General features: G+C 41.5%; 1 protein-coding gene across 19 annotated transcripts in view; it reads left to right on the top strand.

Moving 5' to 3' along the window:
• Nucleotides 1-26,037, top strand: part of LOC145516574 (uncharacterized) — a 291,214-nt gene that overhangs the window by 63,133 nt on the left and 202,044 nt on the right. Inside the window, exons 10-11 of one of the 19 annotated variants that reach the window (XR_014061488.1) lie at nucleotides 4,646-4,847; nucleotides 4,944-5,317. The exons of 16 other annotated variants lie outside the window; for them this stretch is intronic. Coding sequence is in view for 1 of the 3 variants with exons in the window: in XM_081517909.1 (XP_081374035.1) it covers nucleotides 4,944-5,173 (230 nt within the window). In the remaining 2 variants the exon portion in view is untranslated. Of the gene's footprint in view, nucleotides 1-4,645; nucleotides 4,848-4,943; nucleotides 5,318-26,037 lie in introns of those variants that run through there. 2 more of the 19 variants (XR_014061502.1, XM_081517909.1) reach the window with 2 other exon arrangements.

Below are 26,037 nucleotides of genomic sequence, written 5' to 3'. Positions count from 1 at the left end.
TCACAAAGGATATTTAGGGCACTGCAAAGACTCTGTGTGATGCTATAATGATGAATACATGTCATTACATACTTGTCCAAACCCATAGACTGTACAACACCAAGAGTGGACCCTAATATAAGCTATGGGCTTTGGGTGATAATGTGCCAATGGAGGTTTATCAGTTGTAACAAACATAACACTTTTGTGTATGGGGAGGTGTTGATAATGGGGAAGGATACACTTTTGTAGGAACAGGAAGTATATGGGAAATCTCTGCATCTTCCTCTCAGTTTTGCTGTGAGCCTAAAACTGCTCCCACTGCTGTACGAAAATAAATCTTTAAATATGAAAAAACATCCAATAATACCACTGACTTGAAGAAATTTAGTAATAGACTCCTGTGTAAGCTTTAAAATCATCTTATTATTTGTATCTGTATGCAATGCCTTCCCTAGAACTTCTTAACTCACAATTTTACTTTCTAAAAAATTTCTGGCTTAATGTTTTTTCAGCAACTGATTGTTTTTTAGAAAGAAAGGGGATAATAAAGATTGTTTTAAAACTCCATTATAAAAGTAGTGTATTCTGTGCAGCTCTGAAGTAGTTCAGGAAGAGAATCCTCAAATGGCAAGTCTACAGCTTGCACTGTCCCTCCCATAGTTTATTGGAGGGATGCTTGAAAAGCAGTGGCTTGGATGGTACAAGAATCTGCTTGCAGTGCAGGAGACCCAGTTTCGATCCCTGGGTTGGGAAGATCCCCTGGAAAAGGAAATGTCAATCCACTCCAGTTTTCTTGCTTGGAGAATTCCATGCACAGAGGAATCTAGCAGGCTACAGTCCATGGGATCCCACAGAGAAGGACACAACTGAATGACTAACAGTTTGAAAAGTATCTATAGATGCATTAGATTTAATATTAGTAGTTAACAAGCTTTATTTTGGTTTTAGATATCTGTAACATGCAAAGTATGATAGGTTTTAGGTTATAGATTAAATATGAAATATTGTCATGCCTGGTAGACCTAAGAGAGGGTACAAGGTACAGTGGGTGTGTGTATCTATCTGTGAATTCACGTATCGTGTACACATCTGTCCGGTGGGCTCAGAGGTGGACGTTGGCTGTGGACCCACAAGGAGAGATATTGAGGGAGGGAAAGGAGTGGGCCAGTTTGCAAACTGGACTGAAGAAACGAATGCGGCAATGACAGGCCCTCCGAGATTTCAGAATATATATTCCCCTGCCCAAAGCACTAGAGGAGAGGCTCCATGACTGAGCTGAACATTAGGTGTCAGAAAAAATGGGCAATTGGCTTAATCTCCCTGACATCCAGGTTTTTATCTTTGCCATGAAGAAGTGAATTTTCAAACTTCTCTTTTTTAGGAGTGGTGGGGTTTTTTTTTTTTTTTTTTCAATTTTGAAGTAAAAGATAAAATATCCATATAGAAAAATTCTGAAGAATGAGAAACAAAGCATTATTATCATCCTAGAAGTTTCCTGTAGTTCCCATCTTGAGTTGTGATTACAACCTTATCTCATCCTACAAAGGAAATAGTCTTCAGACTTTTGTGAAAATCATTTATTTGCTTCTTCCTAAGTTTTATTGCCTGTATGTGTATCTTTAATATAGATTAATATGGCTGGTTTAAAAATTTTACATAAATGGAATAATTCTATGTGTTTTATTTTGTGTCTTGCCTTTTTCATACAGCCTTATGTTGACAAGTTTCATCCATGTTTTGGCACAAATCTCTGGTTTATTAATTTCTACTGCTGTATAGTTTTCCATTGTTTGAGTTCACCACAATGTATCAATCCACTGTCCTAAGGATGGACACGAGTTGCTTCTGGTTTGGAGCCATTATGACTCCGTATGTGCTGTGAACGTTCAATAGTGCTATGAACATTCCTAGACATGCAGTCTGGGCACATGGGTACAAATTTCTCCAGGAGACTTATCTAGGAGCAGAATTGCTGGTCAAAGTGTGAGCAGGCCTCAAACTGTTTTCCAGTGTGGTTATTATAGGTCTTTTCCTCCCTAAACAAAACCTGATGCATAAGGCCAGGAAATAAAGTAGATGACAGCAGAACTCTGATTGAAGCGGGGGTAAGGGACAGTCCCAGCGTTGGCTTTCTCTGTGTGGTGCTCCGTTGGTACTCTCTTGTTGGTCTAACACACCTGTTCTGCAACATTCTACTTGCATCCATATTCTCTTTGTTGCTTTGAAAGACAACGGATTCTAGGGATTTCCCATTCCAAGGGCAAAGAGAGATCCTGATCTTCTGATCTTCCAAGCAGTATCTTTACTCAAGGTTATTTTAATTTGGAAAGCCAAAATTCTACTTTTAAAATCAGTGTTTCCTTAGATCCTCCCTAAAGAAATTCCTATTCCATATGGAAAATTTTTTAAAAATGCACAAGATACTCCTTCTGGGCCTATCTGTCCTTATTATGATCCTGAATTAGCTTGACTTGAATAGAGAAAAATTACACCCAACAGTTATGTAAGAGAATAGTTGAAAGCAATTGGATTAAAATATTTGAGCAGGTTAAGCCCAGAGAGGGTGAATAAAAATATTGAGTACTGCTGGGGGTGTAAGGAGGCTGTTTGTACAGTGTCTGATGTACTTCGAGGTTGACCGTCTCGTTGTCAGGAAGCCATCGTGGTGGTTTAAGGATTTAGAGGGAATTTATGCTGTTAGGCATTATTATCCCTATCAAAATGCAAAACATCGAAATGGAGACTTTTCCCAATGCAGTCCTTTGCCAACAACGTACTAGTAAACCTGGACTGAAGCTGGAACAGTCTGGGCAATAGACAGGCCAATGCATGTAATGCATATCATTAAAAATAGTTCGCACAAAGAAATGGTTGTTATTGTTCTATATCCAAGTTGGACTTAGTAACTAATTAAGTATAAGTTTCTTCTTCTTCTTCTTTTTCTCCCGCCATGGCCATACGCAGTTTTTGAATTCTTATCACACAAACCGTTTTAAAGAAGAAGTTAAATACAGAATGCATTGAGTTTGGTAGAGAAAGTTTAAAGGTCTGCATTTTCCCACCAAAGCTATTTAATATCAGCTGCAGAGTGGGTGTGTGTGTGTGTGGAAAGGTTGTGACCTCCCTTATTTTTACAACCATTGCCATGATTTCATAATACTGGCAGCAGTCACCCAGAGTGAAATAGACTTTATTACAGTAATTATATGCCAGAATGTGGGTATTAAAACAGAAAAACTTTTCTACTGATAATAAATGTCAAGGGAAAAATGACTTTACCAACAACTAGCCCTTCATCAGTGTTTTTAATATATTAATGGCCTCAGTGAAGATGGAGATATGTCCACAGGGTAGAAGTTTAGACTACATATTGCTTTTTTTTTTCTTCGCCTTATTTGCAGAATGTTAAGTAGGGCAGTTGAAAGAGAGAGGCATGTTTTAACAAGTTAGGTTTATTTTTCTCCAAGGCATAAAGTCAGATGTATTTTTCACTTGAGCAGATATAGCTATTGTTTTTGTAGATAAATGAATTATGACCATAGCTGAATTAGTCTATTGTTTCTGGATCACTTTATTGCTTTTCCCTGATATGTTTTGGTGGGTTTTTGAGAGCTGGGAGAAGTAATGTGATATGAAAATTTTATCTTGAAATATGGTAGTCTTCAGTTCTAATGAGGTGGATGAACCTAGAGCCTATTATAGAGTGAGGTAAGTCAGAAAGAGAAAAACAAATATTAATGCATATATGTGGAATTTAGAAAAATGGAACTGATGAACCTATTTTCAAGGCAAGAATAGAGACTCAGACATAGAGAACAGACTTATGGACACAGCAGGGGCAGGAGAGGATGGGATGAATTGAGAGAGTAGGATTGAAATATATACATTATCATATTTAAAATAGATAATGGGAAGCTCCTATATAACACAGGAAGATTAGCCTGGTGCTCTGTGACAACCTAAGGGGGTGGGATGGTAGGGGGTGTGGGAGATGTGGGATAGAGAATCAGGAGGAGGTAAGGGAACATATGTATACCTATGGCTGGATTCATGTTGATGTATGGCAGAAACTAACACAATATTGTAAAGCAATTATCCTACAATTAAAAATAAGTGAATTAAAAAAAGAAATAGCTCAAATAAAGACAGTAAAAAAGTCGAAAATTTTTAAGTATCAGAAGGTGTAACTTTTTGAAAATAGCCATATCTGAACCATAGGCATGTGGTCACTAAATTATACTCATCAAGCATTAATTGTGGGGTTTATCAATACATATATCGGAAATAATAAACATGATCTAAATGTAGAAAGTCTACATCAGGAAAGCAGTTAATCTAGTCTGCAACTGAATTTAGTGAAAGGTTGATCAATTCCAAGAAATGCTAAAATTATAGGACTTTTTAATCTTTGATTTTAAGGGACTTTGAATTTGGCAGTTGGATCTTTCCCCAAAGTGTGCTATTAGCTGGGAGAGAGAAAACAATATATGCAGAAAGCCAGTAGCAAAAATCAGAGCAAAATATGGGTTCCCAGTCTCCATCATATAAGAGTCTAAAGGTCACACTTTGCTTGGATTTTTGGTCAGTGGGTCAAGCCATATACACCATTGGAAGATGACCTCCATTCCATTTTTCTCTGAATAGCATTTCCTCCTGCTTACAGTTGGTGCTTAACAGATTCCGAGGGGTGATGAAGATGATTTTCAGTTTTGTGTCTGCTCTAGCCTTCTGCATGGCTACATGGAAGGATCTGGCTTCAGAATCTCCTGGATGAGTTGTTGATGGTGACCTGGGGCAGCATCTCAGAGGAGCCCTAGGCCTGCTGAGAGGCCTGACTGACAACAACCGATTCACAACAGACTTAGGTGCTCGCCACGCCCACTCAGCTTCATTGCTCAAAATCCAGACTAGTCCTCAGAACAGGAGACTGATTCCTCTTCTGTGTTTTGTGTTTTCTGCAGTGGGTTTGTCTTTAACAATGAGCCATTCATGCGCACCCGGGGAGCTACCCAGGACCAAGGAGACGGCTGCAGGCCCTGCAGGCAACTGGCCATGCTCCAGTCCAGATATTCTTGGGAATGTGGAATTATTTGAATCAAAGGGAAATAAATCTTTTGCAAATGTTAATATAAATGACTGTGGGAAGGGCTTGGTGCTAAAAGAGAAGCTGAGAATTCTTGGTGCCTACTGAGTTATTTTCTGGCAGGCAATACTACTAGGTTGCTATGGGAATGATGAAGACAAAATAATAGTCATAATTTTAATGATTGCTCTTACTTGTGTCATCTTCAACTGCCCTAGTTGAAAAAAACTTCTGCTAAAATCACTTTGACTACTCCTGTGTCATGTTTTGTTCCTTTTTCTCTTGTACTTAAATTTGCAAACATATCTCTCTAAATCAGTTCATGGATCCAGCTGGACCATATTCTATATAAGCATGAAGGAACCATTACTTTTGAAGTTTATATCTTTCATTATATGCTTTCTGTGTCATAGGTTTCAGTTAGAAGGGGTGTACCTTGGGAAATCTGAAATTCTGTGCACTATTCTGATAGGATGGAGAGGGAAACTGTGCAGCATGGAACAAAGGCCAGCTGACCTGGGCCAGGTCTCCCCTTTGCCATATCTAGCTGTGCCAACTCAAGGGCAGTCAATAAACTTTCCTGAACTAAGTTCCTGCATTTGTAAAATGGTGTTCATTACACCACCACTGAAGGGTTGTGAGCCCTATAGAAAATGTACGTAAAGTCCTATTACAGGGATCATGAATAATTGGCAAATAGGAGGCCAATTCCTCAGTGTCCATGGCAGGAATAGCAACTAAATCTTTTTTGTTTTTAATGTCATGTGGGATCTTTCATCGCAGCACACAGGTTCTCTAGTTGTGGCACACAGGCTCCAGAGTGCACGGGTTCATGAGTCGTGGCGCACAGGCTTAGTTGCTCTGTGGCATGTGGGATCTTAGCTCCTTGACCAGGGATCGAACCCCTGTCTGCTGCAAGACAAGGTGGATTCTTAACTTCTGGACCACCAGAGAAGTCCTGCAACTCAATCCTTTTCTTTAAGCTAAGAAGCAGTCTCAGACTCCTCAACACAGTGACCTAGGTAGCCACTATCTAGCTATCAGAGTTGGCATGGAAGATTTGCCAAAGCACAATCCTTGGCATTTGATTGATGCTCAATAGGCGGTAGTTCTTAATTATTACTATTCTTCTGTTATTACTATTAACAGCAGGCTGTGGATTTAATAGGGATGCAGAAGATGTGGGTTTGCTCCCTGGGTTGGGAAGATGCCCTGGAGGAGGAAATGGCAACCCACTCCAGTATTCTTGCCTGGAGAATCCCAAGGACAGAGGAGCCTTGGAGGGCTACAGTCCATGGGCTGCAAAGAGTCAGCCACAATTGAGCTACTGAACACGCATGCACGTAGATGTCACAGCAGGAGACACAGGCAGCTACTTTTTGCTTTGCCCATTATAATTCATTTTGCATCCAGAGCCAGCAGCTTTGGATACTGCTGATAGCTCACCTAACTTGGGGTACTGGTCTCTGATCTTTGTATCTCTGTTGGTCCCTTCTTCCCCTTTCTTTGCTGGTTGCTCCTCATCTCACAGACCTCCAAACACTGAAGTGTCTCAAGGCTCCTCTTTTATTTTTTTATCTACCTTCACTATGATCTCATTTGATCTCATGGCTTTCAATATCATCCAGATGCTAACAACATCAACATTTGGATCTCCAGGCTGGATTTTAGCTCTGAATTCTATTGTATATTCAACTGCATATTTGAGACACATCTCTAATAAGATGTCTGTAATATGATGTATCTACTAATTGGGTATCTAAAAAGCATCTCCACTCCAACAAGTTGGTGTTAAATTCCTGATTTATGATCCCCTCCCCTGCAAACCATATCCACTACTCCCATAGTCTTTCTCATTTTAGCAAAAATCAATTCTTCCCAAGAGCTGCTCAAGAGGAAAAGCTCAAAGTCATGGATTCTTCTCTTTTCCTCATACCCCACGTCCAATTCACCAAGAAGTCCCATGGCTTGAACCTCCAAGAATCTTACTCCTTCTTACCATCTCTACCACTGCCATCATAGTTCAAGCCATGATCATCTCTCACCTGGATTATTGTCATAGCCAATAAGAGACTACCGTTGTTTTTCAGCATGTAGATCATGTGATTCTTTTCAATGGAAATCAGACCCTGTCACTCCTCGGTTCCACACCATCCACACCTTGCCATCTCACCTCGCATACAAAGCAGAGCCCCTCCATTGCTCTAAAAGACCTCACATGGTTGACATCAACCACTTTTCAGACACCATCCCCTTCCACTGTACCCGCACCCATTCTGCTGTAGCCACACTGGTTTTCTTGCTGTTTCAGGTAGCTCCCCTTCCTGCTTCAGGTCTTTGCACTATTGGCTCTCTGCTTGAAAAGTGCTTCCTCCAGATACACACAAAACTTGCCTTCTCATTTCTTTCATCCCAGGTTACCAGCAAGACCATCTTGAATATAAAACATAGCAACTACCCTCCTTACCCCTTCAGTCGACACCTCCTCTCCATGGCGCTAATCAACATCTGACATATTATGGCTTTACTTGTTTATTTAAAGTAAATAAATGGAATGGTGCTTGGAGTAATGCTTTGGTGTTCAAGTATTGAGAACAGAAGTGCCCCTTTAATTACCAATCTTACCTTCCCAAGGTGATCTTTCCCCTTCTTGCATTCCCCAAATCCTACCTATTCTTCCAGGCATTGCTGAAATCCCATTCTTGTAAGTAAGACCTCTGACCTCTACTCCTGTGAGAGGTGTTAGGTCCTTTCCTAAATTCCCAGAGTTTCCACCATCCAGTCCTTGATTCATTGTTCATGCAGTTTGGACACCTTTTCCACTGCTGTATGGAATAAATATCTGAATATTTTACGGTTCAACTTTGTATAAGCTTATATTTGAAATCCTCCACTGGATTAGACTATGTACTGATTTGGAGTGAAGAAACTAATCCCTTGGGTAACTCAAGACCTTGACCATATCTGGTGCTCAATAAATGTGTATTTCTGTCAGATTTTATTAACTTGCCAATGAGAATAATAGACAAAAATCATGAATTCTACCCTGAGGAAATAGATTTACTCTGCCTTCTTAGTATTTTGTTATTTCCTTTCATTTCTTTCCCCCCAAAGAAATTAGCTGTGGATTAGGTCTCCGATGGTGTCCTCAAAGACATTAGTAACATAAGCTCTTTTGTGTGGGTCTGGCTTAAAGATTTTCAGGGAGAAGAAATAAAATTGAGAAGGAACAAAGAAGAATGTGTTTTGAGAGTCTTAAAGGGAAGTGGTCAAGAAAGTCAATGTTTCAGGAACATATTTATGATATTTCTATTTATGGTAGGGTAGCAGCATAGTGGGAGAAGGCGATGGCACCCCACTGCAGTACTCTTGCTTGGAAAATCTCATGGACGGAGGAGCCTGGTAGGCTACAGTCCATGGGGTCGCTGGGAGTCGGACACAGCTGAGCGACTTCACTTTCACTTTTCCCTTTCATGCACTGGAGAAGGAAATGGCAACCCACTCCAGTATTCTTGCCTGGAGAATCCCAGGGACGGCGGAGCCTGGTGGGCTGCCGTCTCTGGGGTCGCACAGAGTCGGACACGACTGAAGCAACTTAGCAGTAGCAGCAGCAACAGCATAGTGAGTCTAGTAAAAGATGTGTTTGTAATTTGTCCCTTGGTAATTGACATACCTCCAGAGTGATTCTAAAAATGTATGTTCCCATTTCATTTGGAATTCAATGTCTTAATTGGCATGTATTCATTCTAAGGCTGTTAGAATATTGAAAATCAGAATAGAGATTCATGCAGGGTGAAGAGAGACCAATCCCTGATGTGGGCGGGTAGCCAGCCTCACAGGAATCCCATTTCTGATCATTGTGCTGTGGAAGGTGAGGTGGAAGGATGGGCTCTGGATGTGCAGGACTTGTGTCCTCCTTCCTTGAAGGCCATGGGCAGTGATACAGGAATTACTCATCACAGAGCTCTGTTGACTTGTCCACTCAGGTCAATAAATACTGCCATTTCCACTGACTCATTTTGTGGGAAAAAAGATGACAGTCAAAAAAGAGGGAGAGAGTGGGTGGGAAGGGAATTTTGTAATTTGTTATAGCATATTCCCCTACCCCCAATATTTTATTGTGAAGATCTTGAAATATACAGAAAAGTGAATGAATTACACAGTGAACACCTATATGCCCATTTAGATTCTACAATGAACATTTTGTTAGAATTATTTTATTACCTATCTCTTTATCCTTCTATCAGTTTGTCTCAAGAAGAGCATTCTATGAGTTTTGACAAAGGCTTTCACCTGTGTGACCCAAACCCTTATCCAGATATAAAATATAGCTTTCACCTCAGAAAGTTCCTTCATGCCTCTCTCCAGGGACTCCCTGCTCCCACCTCACTCCTAGAGGTTATCACTCTCCTGTATTTCTTTTTACTGTAAACTAGTTTTGTCTATCCTAGAACTTTTCATGAGCCTTCTTTCATTCAAATTTTGAAATTCATCCATATTTTTATATATATCCATTTATTTTTTAAACTAAAATAATCTCTATTCATTTTCACATTTTCAGAGAATCAGGTTAGCAATGTATTTAGAAAGTAGTAGGGAAAAAGGGAAAATGAAATTTTTTTTTTTTTTAGGGAAGAGTTGAAAGGGACCCTAATGACAGCTGTATTGACCCTTAATTTTCCATATGAAGTGATAGAGGACCAGTGATTGCTCAGGGAGAAGGAAATGCCCCCCCACTCCAGTACTCTTGCCTGGAAAATCCCATGAATGGAGGAGCCTGATAGGCTGCAGTCCCTGGGGTCGCTAAGAGTCGGACACGACTGAGCGACTTCACTTTCACTTTTCACTTTCATGCATTGAAGAAGGAAATGGCAACCCACTCCAGTGTTCTTGCCTGGAGAATCCCAGGGACGGGGGAGCCTGATGGGCTGTCGTCTATGGGGTCGCACAGAGTCGGACACGACTGAAGTGACTTAGCAGCAGCAGCAGCAGCATGTAGACTAAGCTGAACAAGAACCCAGGTCTCTTGACTTGATGCTTGAAACAGTTCAGGAGCAGCTGAGTGGGGTGGTTGTTTTGAGCTGAAGCCATGTGAGACTCGAGAGTTTCAACAGAGATTTGCTTTAGAGGATGTGAAACTCCACTAACCTCATGTGACAAGAAATTCTCCGAGGCCTTGGTGTGGAGCCAGGGTGGGGAAGTCTGATGTGGTTTCGGGTTACCAGCTCCAAATCTGAACCACTGGCTGAGGGTGACTTTCTCATTGGCAGTAAAATGAGACATGGGACAGGGGAGCTTTTCCTCAGCAGCATACACAGGCAGGTTAATGCTAAAGGAACAAAAAGCCAAGAAAGGCGTCTTCAGCCACATGGTCCTCCCACAGGAAGGGACATGGAGCTGAAAATAAAACACCGGGGGTAGGGGTTGGGGGGGTGGGGTGATACCATGTTACAGACAGAGCCTTTGTCTCCAATTCAGCCCAGAATGACAATGACCTGGTGGTGCCTGCCTGCCAGCTGTTGGCTGGCCTTTGTGAAAGTCCCCGATGTCCAGGCCAATGCTTAGTGGGCAGGTATCCATATCATGAAGCCAACTGGCACTGCAGCCACCTTTGTTGGTGAAATGAGCCCAATGTCAGGAAACTAAGGCTGCTGGGCCACTCTGGCTACCAGCTGGCAGGTGCAAGCCCCAGGGGCAGGTGCCCTAGGGAGACAAGGCTAGTGTTGCCATGGTAACTGATCAAAAAAGGACGTTTCTCCTTCAAGGTCGGTTTGACCTCTTTTCTGCCTGGGGAATGTGGTGAGGAAGAAGAAACTTTGTGGCAACTCTGACTTGTGTGTGAATGCATTTCTCATCTGTTTTGAATGCGTTTCTTCTCATTGGATCTTATTAGTGTCGCCTGCTGGGTAAATCTGGGGGCTGGTAGATCTCTTGGGGGATGTTGTTGTGGCCAGAGATCAGGTCACCAGAGAAGTCCCAGGAGAGACAGTCCAGTGTAAACCAAGCAGGACTGAACAAAGAATTCCAAAGGCGTTTCTGAAGGGCAGCCAGTCAGGTTGGACGGGTTCTTTGGGCTATTCCGGGATAAGAGATTAGTGCTGACTGTTTGTGGCTTGTCACCCTAGATGTCCTTTGGCCAGCCTGTCCTGGGCACAGGGGTGAAGGGACCCTTGTCAGCTTGCTGGGTGCCTCAGCAGTTTGACACAATGAGTTCATTGTAAAGAAGCAAACTTTCCTTAATGCCAGTGTCCTCTCTGTAGCTCTTACATGCATGCCTTTACCTTGGGCAAACACATATTCTGGCTTGGATAGAAAAGTTTAGTTTAATGTTTGTATTTCTGTGTCTCAAACTCTGGTTCTGCCTCAGGTCGTTAGGTTGTGTCAGGAATTTTCCCACTTCCCATCTCGTGTGTGTGCTCACATGATGAGCTTCACTTTCTGTGCCCTTAGCTTTCTGTTAGGAGAAATAATAGTGTTATAATGGTGGTGGGGGGCTTCCTGAACTCCTGGAAATTTTTAATCCTATTTTCCCACTGGGAGGCTATCAAAATTATTCAGGTGGGATGGCACTCTGACAGTAGGAAATGCTAGTGACTCTTGGTAAATCATGAGCAAATTGCTTGCAAATATAACCATGGAAATAAGCCTATGTCTCCTAATGTGTGAAATGAAAAGATTAGATTGAAGTCTCTTTAAAACTTTGCCAGCTAGTTTCCTAAGATTTTTCATTTCAGCGTAGAAAAGAAAAGCTCTGAATAGATTCAACAAGTAACAAACTGACCTTATTTACAAATTTTTGCCCTAGATCCTATATTTAGTAAATATTTATAATTCATCTATTACTATAGGCACTTGGGATATAGAAACAGGAAAGCAGCATTTTCTATCATTTTCTACCATTTTCTATCTTGGAGGATCTCATGGTCTAATGGGGAGGGATAGCAAGAAGAAATTATTCTCAAAATTGGCAGGAGTTTGGGGACTTCCCTGGTGGTCTAGTGGTTAAGACAATGAGCTTCTAATGCAACCCCTGTTTCACAATTTCGGTCCTTGGTGGGGAACTAAGATCTAACATGCTGCGCGGCATGGCCAACACACACACACACACACTGGCAGTTTTTAAAATTCTGTTTGGAAAAGAGTCACCTTTTGGTTTAGAAAAGCACTTTAATGGGCATGTTTAATGTGGAAAGATGAGCCATTCCCTCTCCTCCTGAGCTGGCAAGGTCAGGACTAAGGTGATGTGGAGCGTTTGCCTTAGATGCAGAAAGAAGGGGATGCCAAAAAACTTAGTGATCAAGATAAATACTATTAGAATGTAACACTTAAAAAATAAAAACTAAAGAAGTCTATTATGAACAAAGGATGCAAATTTTAAAGGACGAGAGAATCTGATCCTGCAAGTGTATAATCTTATCTCACTTTTCTCACCCTAATTCTGGCCCTGGTTCCAATAAAACTTTATTTAGAAAGTATTCCAATTTGACTTTTTAAAACCATTGCAGTAAAATATCTCAAGATTTAGACAAGAGTGTTACAGAGTTTAGAGTTTTGGAGGTTTTTCATTAGAAGGAGAAGGACCTTGAGGGCATGGGGTCCCTGGAAGATGGTGGTGAGCAAATGAGAAATTCTTCATAGTAGAGAATGGTTGATAAATATTTATGAAAGAATGATTCGAAAAGGGTTTGAAGTTGTTCCTTACACTGTGCTCCAACTGCCCACTCTGTCCCCTACCCCTCAGTTAGATGTCTGAGACATACAATAATCCATGGATTCACACTGCTTTGAGAAAGAGGAAGGAAGAAGGGTGGTGTCCAGCATGGGAGGAAGTGGTCTAGTGAGTTAAGGGCAGATGGAGGAACCAGGCAGGATGAAGTAAGGCCCAGCTCAGGAGAAGCTTCATTCCCTGAAATCCACTGGAGAGAAAATGGAAGGAGCCTGGACTTTGCAGATTTAGCCCATGCACTGAAATATTTCATGTTTTGCAAGATTAAGGGAAAGAGAGACCCTCATGTAACAGACACTGGGACTGCACCTGTAAATCAAAAATTGTGTGACTGTACTGGATCTTTGGTTACCCCTCCAGGTCCACTCACCCAGGTCCACTCACCATCCTTCTCTCCGCTTTCTTCCTGGGAGGCTGCCCTCTACAGATCATGTTACAGGGCTTTCTTGCTCCATGGCTTCCAGCTGGATTTGGCCCGTGACAAGCACCAGTAGACTTTTGGAAGAAGCCAGGAGAGTGAATTTGCTCCTTTCCTGAGGGTTTGCTATAGGCTGGTTCCAATTCCTGCCAAGCATCCCTCTCATTCCTTTGCCAGGCTCTGAGAACCACTCCTTCCTGTTACCCTTTCAGGCTAGAGGTGGTACCAGCCCCTCCTACTCCCTGGGGATGCACCATCTTTTGTGATTTCCTTCCATACTGCTTCTTTGTAATAAGCTGATACAGACCCTGGCTGATACAGAAGTGAGAAGTGTTAAAAAGGGTTGTACAGAGCATTATAGTTTGGAGGTGGAGGAAGCAACCAGTTGCCCAGTGGGAGGAAGATGAGTGGGCATAGAGGACTTCACAGGTGATGTCTGAGCCGAATCTTATGGAATGAGACATTTCCTCTGGATTAGGTTAAGTCTCAGCCTGAAAACAGTCTTACATCTGTCAAGCAGGTGTTGGTGTATGCAAATCTCGATGGTCTGCATGGTCCTAAAAGACAGTGATTATCCAGCGGGCTTAAAAAGCACAGAAAACTGAAGCAATAAAATAGCAATCATCCATATTCCTGTAATTCCTATTGATAATCTGGCATGCTTTCTTCTAGATTTTTTACAGAGTTTAAATCACACTCTGTATACCATTTTGGATCCTAGTTTTCTCTAACATTACATAAGAAGCAGTTTTCCCACAACTGAAAGTTCCTGCGAATATCTGCTCAGAGGCTGCTCCTTTTAGAGGTAGCACAATAACCTTAAGGAACTGAATGCTATTACATCATATAGACATACTGTGACTTTTAATAAATAATGCTCCAGTAATTTTGCATTTTTATATCTTTTTTTTTGCATTTTTAAGTCGTTAAAATTTTTTATTAAAGTATTAAAAAAAATTGATACTAAAAAACCTGAATACAGACATACCTGTACTTCAAGATGGCAGAATTACTGTAGAGTTTTGGTGGGTTGTTTTCTTTTTCATAATATTGAGGAAGATTGAGTTTTCTTTTGGTGGGTAAGGAAGAGAGAAGTAGTACCTGGGACTCCATTCCGAGGGTAGGCCCATGAACTTGGCCAGGTAAGGATTCCTTATGAATGAACATTAGCAGCAGTGATGCCCGAGTTAGATTTTATGATGTACTCTATAATTCCTTTCCAAATTTTCACACCTTCAGCATTAGTCCATGCAACATGGACTTACGTTGACAGTGACTGATAGAAGAGGCAAGAACAGCGAGTGTACAAAGGATAAAGGTTGTAAAGGGTGACACACAAGAGGGTCAGGGCTGATTGGGAGGATCCTGGACCAGGGGCTTGAGGAAAGATGTGACTGGCTCTCCCCCAGGGGAAGCATCTTGTGGCTGATTTTCTGACATATTGGGCTGGCCCTTCTGCAGTTCTAAGAATTATATCTGGATATCAAAAGAAAGAGCAACCCCAAAGCCTGATGGACGTGTTATATGTCATTCCAATAGGATGCACTTAAGTTGTTTAGGCATGTCTGACTCTTTGCGACCCTTTAGACTATAGCCTGCCAGACTCCCCTGTCCATGGGATTCTCCAGGCAAGAATACTGGAGTGGGTTGCCATGCCCTCCTCTGGGGATCTTCCCGACCCAGGGATCAAACCTGTGTCTCCTGTGTCTTTGCAGGTGGATTCTGCATCAGGGAAGCCCAATAGAAAGTAATAGGGAAACAAAGGAGGGGATGGATGAGGAGATAGTGTGAGGAATGGATTTGGTGACATTGTGTGGGAAGACACCGGGTATTAGAACTAGATGAGGGAAGTAATATTTTATCAGAAGAGTTGCTACAAAATGATTGAGAAGAGTACCAGTATCAGTATCAATAAGAGTTATCAGTATCAATTGATAAATTGAACAGGGTTTGGAAAGGGAAAAAGATAAGCTCTGTGTAGAGAGAAGTAAACTTCCCTTTATAAAACTGAAAGGTATAAAACTGCAAGGTAAGCTATGATCCAACTTATTATTTGTGTGACCTTGTGTGGGAATGGATTTGGTGACCTTGTGTGGGAAGACACCGGGTATTAGAACTAGATGAGGGAAGTAATATTTTATCAGAAGAGTTGCTACAAAATGATTGAGAAGAGTACCAGTATCAGTATCAATAAGAGTTATCAGTATCAATTGATAAATTGAACAGGGTTTGGAAAGGGAAAAAGATAAGCTCTGTGCAGAGAGAAGTAAACTTCCCTTTATAAAACTGAAAGGTATAAAACTGCAAGGTAAGCTATGATCCAGCTTATTATTTGTAATAGGTGCGTATAGGAAAGGGATTAATATTCCAATGGACTTGACCTCCCAAAATAACAAAATTACTTGGGTTTGTTTCCCTTTGGGTGTTCACCCCATGATTAGACTTGTTCAAAACCTGAAATTATCTGTACATTTCTTTTTCAGTGAAAATTCTTTTCCATTAGAAACCTGAAATAAGTGACTTATTTATTCTCATGCTATTATCCAGCCCATCTTTCAACTCACACTCAGCCTCTGTTTGACGTGAAGCTTGGGAATGGCTTAGAAAAAGCATCTGACTGAGACATTTTGCACACGACTTTGCCAGAAGGGGTTTCTGCAGTCAGCCTGGGAGTCTTCCACACTGAGAACTGCCTTAACTGAACATTCAAATATGATTTGCAAGAACTTGGATGTGGAATTCATAATAGTTTCTGAAAATAATTTATAGAGTGGTTCTCTTTTTCCTTGGGAAATGAAAACATAGCACCTCTTAGGGAAAGGTTTGGAGAATTCCGGGAAAATACAGGCATAACATTTCGATGAGCCTTTTATTATCATATCGATTGGATAAGCTTTGGTTTGGAAATCTGTCTTAGAAAGAAGCATATCGGATTTTGGCAAGAAGGCTGTTTTAATAAAACATAATCTTTAAAGCTCAGAGACCCATTACTTAATGCCTAAGCTAGGTTAAAGGGCCATTGCTTCTGCTACAACCCTAGAATCTTATGTTTGCATAGTATGAAACCAGTACTGACCACCCCTATCCAAAATCAACTAAAGAAAAACAAAAATACTTCCTTCTGTCTAACAGTACAGTATTCTTTTATGTGAGGTGTCTCTGGGCTGGAAAGCAGGAGTGAGTTCTCAGCATCCTGGAATCTATTTTTCTTGTATTAACACAGCATTGGAAGGTCTCTAACATTGAGTTCAGGGCTATTCATCTGAGCTTGTCAGTGTTGCCTTCTCTTTTCTTAATAATTTGATTGCAAATAGAGGACACCCATGTGGATGTATGTAGATTACATAAATTTGAGGATAAATTCTACTACTCTTACATAAATTCTACAATCTGAATCAATATTCCTAAAAGAAGTCCACATGTTAGATTGATGGACTGAGACAAAAAGAATAAAATTTTTTAAGAAATGAACATTAGATCTTAGATTGTGCTTTTGGTTGTGCTTAGTCGCTCAGTTGTGTCCAAATCTTTGCCACCCCATGGCCTGTAGCCCACCAGGCTTTTCTGTCCATGGGGATTCTCCAGGCAAAAATACTGGAGTAGACTGCCATGGCCTCCTTCAGGGGATCTTCACAACCCAGTGATCGAACTAGGGTCTCCTGCATTGCAGGTGGATTCTTTACCGTCTGAGTCATCAGGGAATCCCAGATCTTAGGTTAAAATCATTCAACTGACTGGAGATGACTGGCTTAACAGATATCCATGGGAAAAGTCTCATGAGGTTTATCCCCAGGAAGTTCAGTGGGAACTTGCAGTATCACATGACAACCATCAACTCTTAGAGTGCATTCATGGAGTTAGAATTCTCCTATCAATTGTGGGCCTTTATTTTAACCCTGGCCAAACCTCGCCTGAATTCCATGTGTTTAAATGGGTCCAAGACAAAAATCAAGTGACTCTATCCTGTGGGAAACTGTTGCAGGAATTTCAGGAGCCATGATTTAGCCCAAAGAGGAAAAGCTTCGGAGGAGTCCTGAATGATTGCTGTCTGGAAATATTTATCAGAAAGGGTGAGGGTTTTCTAGAATTCGACAGTCTGTCACTGGGCTAAGACTGGGATCAATGTCTGAAGATTGCAAGGGAAATCCTTTAGGGGTTAAAATAAAGGAAAATTCTCTGATGAATAAGATTTGTTCAAAAATGAAATGTCCTGGCATGGAAGGAGGGAAATCCCCTGGTCCTGCAGAATGAGGCCAGAGATCAACCTTCTGGCAAGGAGGTTGTGGGGAGATTGAAGTGTGAGGATGCACCAGGTTGCCGTTCAGAGTCCGTCCGTTACTAAGTAGGCAAAGTTTGTCTCTGGAGCTGTCCTGTCTCCCCTTTACCCCAGCTGTTACTTTGGGAATGACAGGATCACCTGCATCCCACCACAATATTGATGACTTATAAGACTTGAGGTCTTGAGAAATTGATACTTCAATAAATTTCCACCAAATAGTGTGGAGCACTTCTTTTCATGCCGACCACACTTGCTTTTTGGCTTTCCAGGTGGTGCTAGTGGTAAAGAACCTGCCTGCCAATGCAGGAGATGTAAGAGATGCAGGTTTGATCTCTAGTATTCTTGCCTGGAGAATCCCATGGACAGAGGAGACTGGTGGGCTATGGTCCTGAGGGTCACAAAGAGTTGGACATGACAGGAAGCAACTTAGGACAGATGGACACTTGCTTTAGCCTACAAACAAAGGCAGTGTTACAAGAATGGGAGATTTTTACATGTAAGAAGAAGCTTCTGGAGGGAGACATCTAGGCAGAGGTCAACTTGTACCTCCTAAATGAAAATATAAAATCACATCCTTATATTCCATGGAAGTGGGAAATTGCAGACGATGCATCCTCATCTGCCTACTCTGCACAGTATGCTGGTCTGTTTCCTCAGGACAATAGCAGTCATTACCTAATGGGTGCTGGAGAAATAGATTGCTCTCTACCATTCCTTTGCCTTGTTACGGGATCAATAAGATCAGTACGAACAGTAGCTGTGATCTTGGTGTTTGGCAGAAATTTTTTAGCCACTTTTTCACTCTAGGTCATCTTTATCTTGCCTTGGAAGAGGGCTATAAAGATGGATTATTTGAACATAGCTGCAGTCATAAACTCTCAGCTCATTCCTTGTCTCTCTTCTCTCTCCCAGCCAGCAAGGAGAGTGGAATAGGGAGGGTGTCTACCCTGCAAGAAGGCAGGATACCAAATATTTGCAGGGCGAAGAGACACCATCCCAGGAGATGGGAGAAAGGCCTGGAAGGGAGAGGAGAACTGAGGAGTATTTTTCTCTTCCATCTAGGAGGCTCCTAGGGACCTCTTTCTGAACCGAGCATCCATCCTGCTGGTCTCTTAGCAGAGATGTGCAGGGGTCCTGTAGAGGAATCCTGCAGCTGCTGGGGGCTCGCAGAAGATGGGCAGTGTGTCTCCCGGTCCTTGTTAGCCCCACAAATGGCCCATTGAGGGGGTGCAGGAGAAAGGAGAGGCATCCAGGGCTGGCCCTGGGGTCCCTCAATGGGGGCACTGTTCAGGCTTGGGTGGAAGCCAGCGCCGATACCACGCTGGTTGTTAAAGCCTCATTCTTTCCAAGGAGGCGGCTGGAAAGGCAGCAGAGCAGCTGAGGCTCCAGAAAAGGTACTTCTCTTGTTCTTCCCAAGGCTGGACTGACACACGAGAGGAAGCCACTTCCTTTTCAATTATTTTCTGTTGTTCATTACATTTACATCTCAAGCATTTTTCCTCTTCCTTCTTACTCTCTGTTTTATTACTCAAGACCCCACACTGATGGCTTTTCCCCTTCTCCCCCCCTAGTCTCAACTGAAACTTAGAAGTGATGTAAAAAGTCTCTCTGTTTTGTACCAGTCTCCTTGGGCAGCCCATCAGGGAAGCACCCCCAGAATGTCTCCAGTTTGGCTGTTGCTCTTGAGCCCCAGAATAGCTCAAAGTCTCTTTCAAAATGAAGAGTGTAGCTTTAGAGATAGCAAAGTCCTAGATGTCCACTGCAGGAAATGTGCTGTTTTCCCTGCCCACCATCTCCATTTCTCTGTTTTAAAGCACCACCTCAATTTTCCTTTGAGAGCTACCCCCTGCCACACTCAGCCCACGGATGTTGATGGGATTGATTTGACCATGAGGTTCTCTGGTTTCAGGGTGGGTACAGCACCCCGGCCTGATCTTCTATCCTCCTGGCTTTGTGTGGGGATAGTTGGGACCCAGACTGGGCCACAACAGAGTCAATCCTGAACAGAAAGATTTGGGAGAAGTATCGAGAAAGAGACTCTCCATTTCCACTGAGGTGCTGGCTAGGTAGAGTCTAAGTTGGGAGCTATGGTGATCACCTTTGCTTTCATATGGGAAGAGTCACTGTGAGAAATTCATAGGCCACAGAGGAAAACTGGGCCAGAGTGACAGACCCCGGCTAACATGGAGTGTAGACTGGATCCAGCTATGCCTGAAGCCAGCATCCTGACCTGTCTGTTATGCTGATCAGAACATTTACTTTTATTCCTTTGTCTCATTTGAGTTGAGTTTCTGTAAACTAGTTTCTGTTAGCTCAACTCATTTAGTTGCAACTAAAAGAGTCCTAACCAATGCTAACTTTTTTCTCCTTCCTATTCCTTGCACTTAAATCTATTTCTCACTTACACTGTATAATCATAAAGGATTTGATTTAGGTCATACCTGAATGGTCTAGTGGTTTTCCCTACTTTCTTCAATTTAAGTCTGAATTTGGCAATAAGGAGTTCATGATCTGAGCCACAGTCAGCTCCTGATCTTGTTTTTGCTGACTGTATAGAGCTTCTTCATCTTTGGCTGCAAAGAATGTAATCAATCTGATTTCAGTGTTGATTTAAGGGACTAGATCTGATAGACAGAGTGCCTGATGAACTATGGACGGGGGTTTGTGACATTGTATAGGAGACAGGGATCAAGACCATCCCCAAGAAAAAGAAGTGCAAAAAAGTAAAACGGCTGTCTGAGGAGACCTTACAAATAGCTGTGAAAAGAAGAGAAGCAAAAATCAAAGCAGAAAAGGAAAGATATACCCATGTGAATACAGAGTTCCAAAGAACAGCAAGGAGAGAAAAGAAAGCCTTCTTCAGTGATCAATGCAAAGAAATAGATGAAAACAATTGAATGGGAAAGAGTAGAGATGTCTTCAAGAAAATTAGAGATACTAAGGGAATATTTCATGCAAAGATGGGCTCAATAAGGGACAGAAATGGTATGGACCTAACCGAAGCAGAAGATATTAAGAAGAGGTGGCAAGAATACACAGAAGAACTGTACAAAAAAGATCTTCATGACCCGGATAATCATGATGATGTGATCACTCACCTAAAGCCAGACATCCTGGAATGTGAAGTCAAGTGGGCCTTAGGAAGCATCATATGAACAAAGCTAGTGGAGGTGATGGAATTCCAGTTGAGCTATTTCAAATCCTAAAAGATGATGCTGTGAAAGTGCTGCACTCAATATACCAGCAAATTTGCAAAACTCAGCAGTGGCCCCAGGACTGGAAAAGGTCAGTTTTTATTCCAATCCCTAAGAAAGGCAATGCCAAAGAATGCTCAAACTACTGCACAATTGCACTCATCTCACACGCAAGTAAAGTAATTCTCAAAATTCTCCAAGCCAGGCTTCCACAATACGTGAACTGTGAACTTCCAGATGTTCAAGCTGGTTTTAGAAAAGGCAGAGGAACCAGAGATCAAATGGCCAACATCCGTTGGATCATCGAAAAAGCAAGAGAATTCCAGAAAATCATCTATTCCTGCTTTATTGACTATGCCAAAGCCTTTGACTGTGTGGACCACAACAAACCGTGGAAAATTCTTCAAGAGATGGGAATACCATACCACCTGACCTGCCTCTTGAGAAATCTGTATGCAGGTCAGGAAGTAGCAGTTAGAACTGGACATGGAACAACAGACTGGTTCCAAATAGGAAAAGGAGTACATCAAGGCTGTCTATTGTCACCCTGCTTATTTAACTTATATGCAGTTATAACATCTGAGAAATGCTGGACTGGATGAAGCACAGGCTGGATTCAAGATTGCTGGGAGAAATATCAATAACCTCAGATATACAGATGATGTCATCCTTATGGCAGAAAGTCAAGAAGAACTAAAGAGCCTCTTGATGAAAGTGAAAGAGGAGAGTGAAAAAGCTGGCTTAAAACTCAACATTCAGAAAACTAAGATCATGGCCTCTGGTCCCATCATTTCATGGCAAATAGATGGGGAAACAGTGGCTGACTTTATTTTTTGGGCTCCAAAATCACTGCAGATGGTGACTGTAGCCATGAAATTAAAAGATGCTTACTCCTTGGAAGAAAGTTATGACCAACCTAGACAGCATATTACAAAGCAGAGACATTACTTTGCCAACAAAGGTCTGTTTAGTCAAGGCTATGGTTTTTTCAGTAGTCATGTATGGATGTGAGAGTTGGACCATAAAGAAAGCTGAGTGCCGAAGAATTCATGCTTTTGAACTGTGGTGTTGGAAAAGACTCTTGAGAGTCCCTTGGACTGCAAGGAGATCCAACCAGTCCATCCTATAGGAAATCAGTCCTGAATGTTCATTGGAAGGACTGATGTTGAAGCTGAAACTCCAATACTTTGAGCACCTGATGAGAAAAGCTTACTCATTTGAAAAGACCCTGATGCTGAGAAAGATTGAAGGCAGGAGGAGAAGGAGACAACAGGAGGAGAAGAAGACGAGATGGTGGGATGGCATCACCGACTCAATGGACATGAGTTTGAGTAGAATCTGGGAGTTGGTGATGGACAGGGAGGCCTTGCGTGCTGCAGTTTGTGGGGTTACAAAGAGTCAGACATGACTGAGCAACAGAACTGAACTGGTTCCTTGCCCAGGCTACCCTTATTCAGTTCTTTGCTACAGTATCTTGCAATTTCCCCTAGCACTGTACCACCAGGGCTTCCCAGGTGGCACTAGTGGTAAAGAACCCACCTGCTTGCAGATGCAGGAGATCTAAGATACGTGGATTTGATCCCTGGGTGGGAAGATCCCCTGGAGGAGGGCATGGCAACCCACTCCAGTATTCTTGCCTGGAGAATCCCGTGGACAGAGGAGCCTGGTGGGCTACAGTCCATAGGGTTGCACAGAGTCAGATATGACAGAAGTGACTTAGCACATGGTGTGCACGTTCCAGTGCTAAGATATACAAAAACTGTCCAAAATTTCAGCCTATAAAAAACAGGAAGACTCATTTATTTAGTTCTTCTTTGATTAGATGGGGTAATAGGTACTACTGGAATCCCCATCTATGTTTTGGGTCTGTGGTAAAAACCCCAGTTTTGCCCATTCATTCAGCAGTCATTAATTCTGTCACTACTACATGCCACAGAATTGCTCTAAACACTTTACAGTCAAGTAGAGAGACAGGTGGTATGACTGCAAAGAAGTAGAGTCAACTTCATGATGAGAATCTATGCTTGCTTGCATGGGGAACCCAAGGAGAGAGTAGCCAGTTCTTATGTTAGCAAGAGGAAGAAAGACTTCAAGGAATAGTTCATGCTTGAGCTGTATTTTCAAAGATGAATAGAGATTTTTTAGCTTAAGTGAAAAAAAGGTAAGGGAGAGGAAGACCAATCCAGCCCAAAAGAGAGAACGTGGTAAAAATTTACCACGTGAGAGAACAAGATAGTGGAGGAGTAGGTGGATGTGGAATACATCTCTCTCCATGTGATACATTAGGAATACACCTTCAGACATAGACGTGCATGCAGAACACCATCTGAGAGCAGAAAGGTGTACCTGACTAGTAGAAAAGAATATATAGAACCACACAAAACTCGGTAGGATGAAGGAACTAGGGGGAGAAACAGAAGTGTTAGTAGGACTGGACGTGCCCACGGTGGGTGAGAGAACTGAAGCAGTGTTCTGGTCCCCGCATCGCAGCAATCGTCTGAGTCAAAGGAGAAACATTTAAGGGTGAGAGTGAAACAGCTGATCTGTGGCAGCCTAAATGGAATGAGAATCAGATAGTCCTTGCCGCAGCGATACATACCCGGGACAGGGACGCAGGTCTCCTGGAAGGCATTACAGTTGGGAGCTGGAGGTCAGGGATTGTGGCACAATCCCAGGATGAGGGCTGCTGTTGACTGTGGAGAGACAAATCGAGGGGATGTGAAGGAGGAGACTGTGGTGGGAAATGCCTGTGGAGGAGAGCCGGGCAGCCATGGAAGCAAGGCAATACTGCTGAGTCACACTTAGTGGGTGGAGCCAATACCATAGCCTCTCTCCACAGGCCAGCACTGGCGGGTGAACAATGGAGAGGCTGGCCCAGCACATGCCGGATGCACTGAGCTACAGAGTAGGACCCCAGCCAGGGGCCCCCTCTATGTTAACTGGTAGATAAAATTTTTGGTTTCCTTTGTTTGCCAGGTCAATCTGTTGTACTTTATTTTTGTTGGACTGATTTGATTTTGCTTATAGGTGTATATATATATGTGTGTATATTCAATCACACTTTTTACTGTTGCTATAAACCTCTGCCTCTATGTTGGGCTTTTGCAGTTCTGTGGAGTTTTCCATTTTTTTCTTTTCTCTTTTTTATAATTTTAATTTTTAATTTTTTTAAACCTATTATATTTTTTTCTACATTTATTCCTTTGTTTGTCTTTCCTACTGTTCTTTTCCCCTTCCAATAGATCTTTAATGTATATAAATCTTCATCTACCTCTATTTAACTTTGCATACCTATTCTTTCTTTTTTTCTTTCTTTTCCTCTCAATATATTTGTTAGTTTTGTTTTCATTGCTTTATTTCCCACTTGGCACCATGCTTTAGTTTTGTTTTCCAGTTCGTGCTTTAGTTAGTTTTGTTCTTAACTGGTAAATATGATTTTTGATTTCCTTTGTTTGCTGGGTCAGTCTACTGTAATTTATTTTTGTTGGATTATTTTGACTTTGCTTATGACTGTTATGTGTGTGTGTGTATATTCCATTATTTTAATTATTATTTGCCTGATTTTATAACTGCCATTTGTCTGGGATTCATCTTTGGTTTCTCATTTTTGGATATTTGTTTTAATCTCACTTAAAGACATAACAAACCACTTGTGGAATCTTCATTCCTGACCAGAGATCAAGCCCTGAGCCTTTGGAGTGGGAGTACTGACTCTAAGACCCTAGACTACCAAAGAACCAACCCTAAGGAGTATCAAATAGTAAGAACTCACACACAGGAAACCACTTGAATACAAGACCCAGCATCACCCAACTGCCAGTAGCACCCTGTGCAGGACACCTCATCTAAACAACAAACAAAACAAAAATACAAACCCAATCATCAGCAGACATGATTACCACCTCACTCAGCCTTGCCCATCAGAGGAAAACAAACAAACAAACAAAAATTTAGCACAAATCTCACCCTATATGAAGCTTAAACAAACCACTGGACCAACCTTAGGAAGGCAGAAACCAAAAGGAAGAAAAAATTCAACCATGAAGCCTGGGAAAATGAGACCTCAAACACAGTAAGTTAAAAAAAGTAATGAAAAGGCAGAGAAATACTGCACAAATGAAGGAACAAACTAGAAACACAGAAGTCCAAATAAGTGAAGAGGAAACAGGCAAGCTACCTGAAAAAGAATTCAGAATAATGATAGTAAAGATGATCAAAAACCTTGAAAACAAAATGGAGAAAATGCAAGAATCAATTAACAAAGACCTAGAAGAATTAACAAATAAGCATATAGAGACAAAAAACACAATTACCGAAATTAAAAATAGTCTAGAAGGAATCAATAGCAGAATATCTGAAGCAGAAGAATGAATCAGTGAGCTGGAAGATAAAATGGTGGAAATAACTTCTGATGAGCAGAATGAAGTAAAAAGAATTAAAAGAACTAAGGACAGTCTCAGATACCTCTGGGACAATATCACATGCACCAACATTTGAATTATAGGTGTCCCAGAAGAAGAAGAGAAAAAGAAAGGGTATGAGAACATTTTTGAAGAGATTATAGTTGAAAATTTCCCCAACATGGAAAAGGAAATAGTCAATCAAATCCAAGAGGCACAAAGAGTTCCATACAGGAAAAACCCAAGGAGAAACACAACAAGATTCATACTAATCAAACTAACAAAGACACACAAAGAAAGACTATTAGAAGCAGCAAGGGAGAAGCAAAAAGTAACATACAAAGGGAAACCTCATACACTTAACAGCTGATCTTTCAGCAGAAACTCTGCAGGCCAGAAGGGAATGGCAGAATATATTTAAAGTACTAAAAGGGAAAAAATCTATGACCAAGATTACTGTATCTGGCAAGGATCTCATTCAAAATTGATGGAGAAATAAAAAGCTTTTCATACAACCAAAAGTTAAGAGAATTTAGTACCACCAAACCAGCTTTACAACAAATGTTAAAGGGACTTATATAGTCAATAAATACAAAGAAGAAAAAAGATCTACAAAATCAACCCCAAACAATTAAGAAAATGGCAACAGGAACATATATATTAATAATTACCTTAAATATAAATGGATTAAATGCTCCAACCAAAAGACACAGACTGGCTGAATGGATACAAAAACAAGACCCATATATATGCTGTCTATAAGAAACCCACTTTAGACCTAAAGACATATATAGACTGAAAGTGAGAGGATGGAAATATATTTTCCACGCAAATGGGAAGTAAAAGAAAGCTGGAGTAGCAATCCTCATATCAGACAAAATAGACTTTAAAATAAAGAAGATTACAAGAGATAAGGAAGGACACTACATAATGATCAAGGGATCAATCCAAGATG

The sequence above is a fragment of the Giraffa tippelskirchi genome, chromosome 8, assembly GCF_054371585.1.
Source record: "Giraffa tippelskirchi isolate mGirTip1 chromosome 8, T2T-mGirTip1v1.2.pri, whole genome shotgun sequence".
NCBI classification, from domain to species: Eukaryota; Metazoa; Chordata; class Mammalia; order Artiodactyla; family Giraffidae; genus Giraffa; species Giraffa tippelskirchi.
This window is presented reverse-complemented; position numbering and strand designations above follow the sequence as displayed.